Below are 9,079 nucleotides of genomic sequence, written 5' to 3' on the forward strand. Positions count from 1 at the left end.
TTCACGTGACCCACTCGGTTGTTCCACATTTCTGCGTCAGAGCGGAACCGGCGGTTCTGCTGACGTCGTCCTGTCGTGCTGCCCTCTAGAGGACAGACCGGGACCTGTTCTGACTGTCCTCAGCCGCTCCAGAGCCACTGAGCGTGGCTAGCTTTAGCTTTAGCATCACAGGACGGCGCCCCCTGGAGGGAGCGAGGCCTCGTCTGCAGCGTTACCAGGGAAACGCAGCAGAGGCAGGACGTCCCCCCATTTGTCCCGGAATTCAGTCCGTCTCATGCAGGTGGTTCCCCGTCCCTGGACCCGCCTCCCTCCAGGACGGAGTCCAGGACGGTCCTCGCTGCCGGTGGGACGCCCGGAGCTGGAGAACTGACTGGACGTCCTGCTGATGTCCTCCTGTCTCCGTCCTCAGACGTCTCCTGTCCTCCCTGCAGCCGGAGCCTCTGGTGGACCCGGTTCTGCAGCCTTCAGGACCAGAGGACCCGGTTCAGGGACGTCCCTCAGGTCCAGCTGTTCTGGAACCTTTAACTTTGAAACCAGGAGAACGCGGCTCCGGAAGCTTCAGACAGAACCCAGACCTGAAGAAGCTTCGCTCCGGTTCAGAACCCACAACATTTTATCAAACTGAACCCGTTTTTGTTCCTGATTTTAAGTTTTTCTCTTTTCAAGCTTTTTTTTGTTGAAGGTTTTGAAGTTTGAGCTGTTTTATCCATTTTACCTCTTTTTAAACAGTTCTGCTTTTTTCTGCCATATTTCGTTTCTTATGTTAGAAATTGGAGACATTTCAGGTTTTTTCAGCTGCTCTGTCTTTTTTTCCATTTCTTGTGGTTTTGCTGTTTTTACTGGAACCTTCTCTGAACCCTCCTGAGCTCAGAGCGACAAATCATTTCCTGATGTGAAAACAGGCTGAACGCTTCTTCCTGTTTCAGGCGGTGAAGCTTCAGAGGGCTGAAGAGCCACAGGTTGAACACCCCTGGTCTGGACCGTCAGCAGCATGTCCCTCTGTCTCTCACATGTCTGTAGTCTCTGCTCCGTCCTCCCCGGTGTCTTCGTCCAGTTCTAAACAGTGACTCGCCTCTTCACTTCGTCTCCTGGAGCTCGTTATGGTGTTCTTCAGAGAACCAGGAGAACCAGGAGAACCGTCCTCCTGCTCAGCTGAGGTTCCGGGTCTGAATGAGCCACAGCATCACCTCTATACACACTCTGCACACACACACACACACACACACACACACACACACACACACACACGCACACACACACTCCACTACACCACGGCGTTCAGGCTTCAGACTCACGCTGAAGTGAGAAGATGAGGATCAGTTTCAACAGATCATGGACAGAATCAAAGCTTATCTAGAACCTGGTCTCTGGTGAGCTCCAGAACCTGACTGCAGAACTGGAGGGTTTTTTTTTTTTTATAAATGTCACTCTACTGTCTCTATAATCTCAGACATAAAGGGGACGGGTGGAGGATGGAGGGTGGAGGGTGGAGGGTGGAGGGTGGAGGGTGGAGGATGGAGGGTGGAGGGTGGAGGGTGGAGGATGGAGGGTGGAGGGTGGAGGATGGAGGGTGGAGGGTGGAGGGTGGAGGGTGGAGGATGGAGGGTGGAGGATGGAGGGTGGAGGGTGGAGGATGGAGGGTGGAGGGTGGAGGGTGGAGGGTGGAGGATGGAGGGTGGAGGGTGGAGGGTGGAGGATGGAGGGTGGAAGATGGAGGATGGAGGGTGGAGGGTGGAGGGTGGAGGGTGGAGGATGGAGGGTGGAGGGTGGAGGGTGGAGGATGGAGGGTGGAGGATGGAGGGTGGAGGGTGGAGGGGACGGGTGGATGTGGGTCTGGAACTGCTTAGAACACCTGGATCCGGGGCGGGTTCCTTCAGAAGAAGTTTCACAAGAGAACCTTTGAGGAACCTGCTACTGCAGACCAGCGGATCTGGTCTGGTGTCCATCAGGACTCTTCAGTCAGACTGGACCAGGACAGGTGGAGGTTTGGGTGAAGAACGCCTCTGCCCGTTGTGCCGGGTGGAGGCGGGTTCTGCCAGGTTCTACTGACAGACCTGAAGAGGTGGAGCTCTTCAGGGTTCGATTCTCTGTGGAAACCAGTTCCAGTCCAGGCCCAGGGAACGCCCGGGTCCGCTCGGGTCCACCTGGGTCCTGGCGGAACCCTGAGGAGCGTGAAGGTCAATCGAGGTCACGGAGGAGAAACGGCGGGGCTCAGCAGAAAGAGGCTGGAACCCGCCGCCGCTCACATCTCAGATAAGGAGGCTTCGCTCCGGCGCCTGGCAGGAAACCAGATAAGCCGGCGCTCGGCAGTCTGACACACACTCCTTATCAGCCGCGGGTTCTTTGTTCTTTTAATGCAGAAGAAGAACATGAGAATTTCTTAACAAAGATGCACCAACAGCAAGAAACATCCAGAAACGCTGCGGTCAGACCCGACACTGAAACCCCGCATGGTGCAAACATCTGGACGGACCCGCAGCACGAACTCTCCACAGGACATGTTAAAAAAATCACATTTTCAGGATGTAAAACAGAGAAAAGTTTCTCCTGGTCAGAAAGTGCAAAACAGACCAACTGAGGTACGCTGTCAGTGTTCTCGCTGTTCTCATTGTTTCGAAGTAGAATGTTTCTAAATTTGATACATCGAAGATTTTTAACATTTCATAACTGAGTGCTTCAGTTTTTCGACATTACAGAACAGAATCACCTAAAACATTATTTACAGTTTATCTTCATGATTAGCACGAGTTAGCGAGTTAGCATGGATTCTCTGACTGCTGGAGGAAGAGTGGAAAACATGACGAAAGCTGAAAGAACAGAGCTGCAGCATGGCAGAGGATGATGACGCACACAGCATCATGTCTCCATGGCAACACGCACAGCATCATGTCTCCATGGCAAAGTGCAGAGCATCTTCTCTCCATGGCAACACGCACAGCATCGTGTCTCCATGGCAACATGCACGGCATCGTGTCTCCATGGCAACATGCACAGCATCATGTCTCCATGGCAACACGCACAGCATCGTGTCTCCATGGCAACACGCACGGCATCGTGTCTCCATGGCAACATGCACAGCATCGTGTCTCCATGGCAACATGCACGGCATCGTGTCTCCATGGCAACACGCACAGCATCATGTCTCCATGGCAACACGCACAGCATCGTGTCTCCATGGCAACCTGCAGAGCATCGTGTCTCCATGGCGACATACACAGCATTGTTTCTCCATGGTGACAGACACAGCATCATGTCGCCATGGCAACAAGCAAAGCATGGTGTCTCCATGGCAACACGCAGAGCATCATGTCTCCATGGCAATATGGCGCACAATGCTTCCACAGTGAAGAAAAGTTCCTTGTTCAGATCTGTTCATGTTCCTAGTCCTGGTCCTGGACTTGGTCCTGGACTTGGTCCTGGTCCTGGTCCTGGTCCTGTCACCTGTTGATGGTTTCTGAAGTCATTGGACCAGGTTTCATTGGTTGTTGACATTGTTTGTAAGACGCTCCTGGAAGGACACACAGCCGCTGACTGGACTAAACCAATCCGGTTCAAACCGGTTCCATGGTCAGCAGCCTGGGTCTGTGAGGGTCTGCGTCTCCTGGAGTCCATCGTCCGATTCGCCGCGGTCCTCCGGAACCACGCTGCCGATCATCCACTGCTTGACGTAGTTGGACTGCTGCTGCCCGCAGAACACCACCCGGCCCGGCTCCGTCCGGCCCGGCTCCGCCCGGCCCGGCTCCGTCCGGCCCGGCTCCACCCGGCCCGGCTCCGTCCGGCCCGGCTCCACCCGGCCCGGCTCCGCCCGGCCGGCGTCCGGGCCGCTGCACCCGCCGAACACCCCGCCCTGCTCCGCCCGGACGGCGTCTGGGCTGCTGCACTCCCCGAAGCCGCTGTCGATGGTGTCCAGGTCCACGTGGGGGTATCCGTCCTCCGAGCGCCGGGACCCGGAGGCGAAGGAGTCCAGCGACGCCCGCTCCGCCTCGTCCAGCCGAAAGGGGAAGTCCTCCTCCTCCTCCTGCTCCTCCGGCGCCTGCTCTCTGGCGCCTCCTCGGGGCTCCTCCCCCTCGGAGAAGCTCCTCAGGGACCCGTCCTCCTGGAAGTCCTCTCCGGACAGGGTCACGGTGTGGATGGACAGGCCGGTCCCCTCTGGTCCGGCCCCCTCCCGGTCCTGCGGGGCCACCGGTTCGAGCACCTCCTCGCAGCTCCAGAGCAGGACGTCGGGCCGCCTCCCCCTCAGCGGCTCGTCCAGCGCCGGACGGAAGTAATCCACCTCGCTGAAGACAGGCTTGACCCAGTCCTGCAAGAGCGAAAGAACCCTGAGAATCCAGGACAGCAGAGCGAGCACACACACACACACACACACACACACACACACACAGGGCCGGCCCGGGCTTCAGAGGCGCCCTAGGCGAGCCTGAGACGAGCGCCCCCTGGGAGCGTGTTTTTCGAGCGGTCCCGACATTTGTTGAGCGGGGGGGGGGGGGGGGCGCTGAGGAGCGGTGCCGAACAATACCGATCGGTGCCGGGCAGTGCCGAGGACGAGGAGCGCGGTGCGTCGGACCGCTGCGCAGCGGGGCACACGTAACACAGAGCGTCGTGGCGCCCCTTGTACGACCGCTGCGCCCCCCTCGGGACGTGGCGCCCTAGGCGGCCGCCTAGTTCGCCTATGCCTAGAGCCGGCCCTGCACACACACACACACACACACACACACACACACTTTTGTCTTTCTATCCTCGTGTGGACCTTCCATTGACTCCCATTCATATCTAACTCCTAACTCCTGACCCTGACCCTAACCCTAACCCACACCAAAACAAAGCGTAGCCCTAAAGAAATGTTTTTGACCTTTTACTGTTTTCAGTAACAACATGGCCAAGAAAACACTGTTTCCCCTCATGGGGACCCAAGAAATGTCCCCACGAGGCACATCGTGCCGGAATTTCCTATCCTTGTGGGGACATTTGGTCTCCACAAGGATGGAAAAACGTGTACACACACACACGCGAGCGCGTGCGCGCAGCTCCCGCTGACGGCCGTGGCAGCAGCGCCCTCTGCTGGAGGAGGTTTGATAACAGGCGGTGAATCAAGGCCGCCCTGACTCCTTCACTCTGCTCTGCTGCTTGTTGAAGGTGGAAAAACAAGAGCAGGTCTGAGATGAGGGGAAACCGCAGAGCAGGTGTCACTCTGGGGGGGGGGGGGGGGGGGGGGGGGGGGGGGCAGGGGGGGCAGGGGGTGGGGGGTTTCCTGGAGGGTGGAACAGCTCTGCCTCCTGCAGCTGACTCATGTGGTGCCAGGGAAAATCCCCAACCACAGGGTCCACACTGGTCCCCCCCCTCCCTCCTCTGGCTCCCCCTGCTGGTCCAGTCTCGCTCTGCCCCCCCTATGGCTCCCCCTGCTGGTCCAGTCTCGCTCTGCCCCCCTATGGCTCCCCCTGCTGGTCCAGTCTCGCTCTGCCCCCCCTATGGCTCCCCCTGCTGGTCCAGTCTCGCTCTGCCCCCCCCTATGGCTCCCCCTGCTGGTCCAGTCTCACTCTGCCCCCCCTCACCTTGAAGTTCCCTCGGTAGTTCTGGTACAGCGGTTTGAAGAAGTGATCCGGCTTCGGGACGAAGGTGACGAGTTCCAGTTTCTTCTGCAAAAACCTGAAAGAAGAAAGAAAGAAACGTTTAAACCTTAAAACCAGAGACGTCGGTCCAGGAGCGGGAGGAAGATGCTCTATAGCCTGATGTCAGAGGAGGAAGATGCTCTATAGTCTGATGTCAGAGGAGGAAGATGCTCTATAGCCTGATGTCAGAGGAGGAAGATGCTCTATAGTCTGATGTCAGAGGAGGAAGATGCTCTATAGCCTGATGTCAGAGGAGGAAGATGCTCTATAGCCTGATGTCAGAGGAGGAAGATGCTCTATAGTCTGATGTCAGAGGAGGAAGATGCTCTATAGTCTGATGTCAGAGGAGGAAGATGCTCTATAGCCTGATGTCAGAGGAGGAAGATGCTCTATAGTCTGATGTCAGAGGAGGAAGATGCTCTATAGCCTGATGTCAGAGGAGGAAGATGCTCTATAGTCTGATGTCAGAGGAGGAAGATGCTCTATAGCCTGATGTCAGAGGAGGAAGATGCTCTATAGCCTGATGTCAGAGGAGGAAGATGCTCTATAGTCTGATGTCAGAGGAGGAAGATGCTCTATAGTCTGATGTCAGAGGAGGAAGATGCTCTATAGCCTGATGTCAGAGGAGGAAGATGCTCTATAGCCTGATGTCAGAGGAGGAAGATGCTCTATAGCCTGATGTCAGAGGAGGAAGATGCTCTATAGTCTGATGTCAGAGGAGGAAGATGCTCTATAGTCTGATTCTAGAGGAGGAAGATGCTCTATAGTCTGATGTCAGAGGAGGAAGATGCTCTATAGTCTGGTGTCAGAGGAGGAAGATGCTCTATAGTCTGATGTCACAGGAGGAAGATGCTCTATAGTCTGATTCTAGAGGAGGAAGATGCTCTATAGTCTGATGTCAGAGGAGGAAGATGCTCTATAGTCTGATGTCAGAGGAGGAAGATGCTCTATAGCCTGATGTCAGAGGAGGAAGATGCTCTATAGCCTGATGTCAGAGGAGGAAGATGCTCTATAGCCTGATGTCAGAGGAGGAAGATGCTCTATAGCCTGATGTCAGAGGAGGAAGATGCTCTATAGTCTGATTCTAGAGGAGGAAGATGCTCTATAGTCTGATGTCAGAGGAGGAAGATGCTCTATAGCCTGATGTCAGAGGAGGAAGATGCTCTATAGCCTGATGTCAGAGGAGGAAGATGCTCTATAGCCTGATGTCAGAGGAGGAAGATGCTCTATAGCCTGATGTCAGAGGAGGAAGATGCTCTATAGTCTGATTCTAGAGGAGGAAGATGCTCTATAGTCTGATGTCAGAGGAGGAAGATGCTCTATAGCCTGATGTCAGAGGAGGAAGATGCTCTATAGTCTGATTCTAGAGGAGGAAGATGCTCTATAGTCTGATGTCAGAGGAGGAAGATGCTCTATAGTCTGATGTCAGAGGAGGAAGATGCTCTATAGCCTGATGTCAGAGGAGGAAGATGCTCTATAGCCTGATGTCAGAGGAGGAAGATGCTCTATAGCCTGATGTCAGAGGAGGAAGATGCTCTATAGCCTGATGTCAGAGGAGGAAGATGCTCTATAGCCTGATGTCAGAGGAGGAAGATGCTCTATAATCTGGAGGACTGAGGTCCGTCAGGATTAAGGAGACGAACCTCTGCCAGTAACCAATGATGGTAATGCTAATGCTAATGCTAACAGCCATTCTGAAAGTGCCTCCTGCTGCTGAAGGTCGCCCTTCGACCTTTGACCTCGGGCTGCAGTGAGTCAGGAGGAGCCGCTGTGATGTGCTCGTCTCTGCAGAGCAGCGGCGGTTCCTGCGCTCGTGGGTGGCGAGGCGATGCCGGGAAGAGTTCAGTCGGCGCCGACGCCGCTCGCTTCCTGGCAGACGGCGAGTCGCCCACTTCGGGCCGCCGCTCGCCTCACCTCCACCCTGCAGCCTCCACCCTGCAGCCTCCACCCTGCAGCCTCCACCCTGCACCCTGCAGCCTCCAGCCTCCACCCTGCACCCTGCAGCCTCCACCCTGCAGCCTCCACCCTGCAGCCTCCACCCTGCACCCTGCAGCCTCCAGCCTCCACCCTGCACCCTGCAGCCTCCACCCTGCAGCCTCCACCCTGCACCCTGCAGCCTCCACCCTGCAGCCTCCACCCTGCAGCCTCCAGCCTCCACCCTCCAGCCTCAGCAAAGTCTTTAAATGTGCAACAAACTGAGAGGAGCCAGACCGTGGAGCGGTAATAGAATAAAACACAGTAGAATACTAAAACAGAGTAATTCAACCAAAAGTATAAACTAGGAGAAATGATGTGAAATTACATTTTAAAAAAATAATAAAAGAAACAAGAATATAAATAAAATCAGATCAGATAAAACTCTGCTTTTCTCCTTCCTTTTCCTCCTACTTTAAAAAAGAAAATCAAATAAAATAAAATATTACAGAAAATTAATAAATGAGACGCTTCAGATCGGAGTGTCAGGGAAGCTTTTCAAAAAGAAGAAGAAAACATACGTAGAACAGCCAGGATAGTTTTTGTTGAAGTCAAGTAATAAAAACATTAAAATTAGGGCTGTCACTTTAATGCATTAATTAGATCAATTAATTAAACTGGGGCTTAGAATGAACTTTGGAGGAGACGTCCTGACTGAGCTTCATTCATCATCAACAAAAGTGTGGATTTCAAATCTTCTCTTTTCTGTTTTCATCTGATGAGGTGATTCATTAGATTAATTCATTATAAATTCATTACAAATCAGGTAATGAATGAACATATTTTTTTGGATCGCGTGACAGCACTAATTAAAATACAATTAATTAAAAATAAAATCAATTTAAATTTCAATGAAATAATTGAAAATAAAAATTAAAGTGGAATAAATTGAGTTAAAATTAATTTCGAATGGAAATGAACTGAAATAAACAGAATCGTTTCCACGAAACAGTGAAGAGGTTTCAGAAGCCGGTCGGCGTCGACGAAACTCCTGCAGGTTTTTCTTTTCTTCGCACGACTCACGGTTTTTGGAAGAACGCCAGCAGGAAGAGTGCGAGGACGACGACGGGCAGCGAGACGAAGCACCAGGCCGCCGCCGGCGCCCGCTCCCCCGCCGGGCCTCGCTCCCCCGCCGGGCTCCACGCCGCCGCCGGGCTCCACTCGCTCCACGGACCCGTCACGAAGTGGGTCTCACAGAACCGGGCCTGGACCCGGACCAGCAGGGCGGCGCCCGGACGCAGCTGCAGGAGGCCGCCGTCCAGCAGGAGGCGCTGCTGCTGCTGCTGGAAGCAGCGAGCTGGAGGCTGCACACACACACACACACACACACACACACACACACACACACACACGCACACACACACACACACACACGCACACACACACACACGCACACACAGTGTTACAGCGCTGCCTGCAGCGTGGTTACCGTGGTTACGGGTGTGGGCTGTTGCAGCGCTGCCTGCAGCATGGTTACCGTGGTTACGGGTGTGGGCTGT

The 9,079-nt window shown here is 54.4% G+C and overlaps 1 protein-coding gene across 3 annotated transcripts in view; it reads right to left on the reverse strand.

The window, feature by feature from the left end:
- Nucleotides 1-2,337: 2,337 nt before the first annotated feature.
- The window catches only part of il21r.1 (interleukin 21 receptor, tandem duplicate 1), a 10,841-nt gene continuing 4,099 nt past the window's right edge, over nucleotides 2,338-9,079 (reverse strand). Inside the window, exons 6-9 of one of the 3 annotated variants that reach the window (XM_030103606.1) lie at nucleotides 8,604-8,884; nucleotides 5,550-5,643; nucleotides 3,789-4,300; nucleotides 2,338-3,728 (exon numbers count right to left, since the gene is read on the reverse strand). In XM_030103606.1, coding sequence (XP_029959466.1) covers nucleotides 3,569-3,728; nucleotides 3,789-4,300; nucleotides 5,550-5,643; nucleotides 8,604-8,884 — 1,047 coding nt within the window. In that variant the 3' untranslated portion in view covers nucleotides 2,338-3,568. Of the gene's footprint in view, nucleotides 4,301-5,549; nucleotides 5,644-8,603; nucleotides 8,885-9,079 lie in introns of all 3 variants that reach the window. The other 2 variants (XM_030103607.1, XM_030103605.1) reach the window with 2 other exon arrangements.

Source organism: Salarias fasciatus, chromosome 11 (genome assembly GCF_902148845.1).
Source record: "Salarias fasciatus chromosome 11, fSalaFa1.1, whole genome shotgun sequence".
Taxonomy (NCBI): domain Eukaryota; kingdom Metazoa; phylum Chordata; class Actinopteri; order Blenniiformes; family Blenniidae; genus Salarias; species Salarias fasciatus.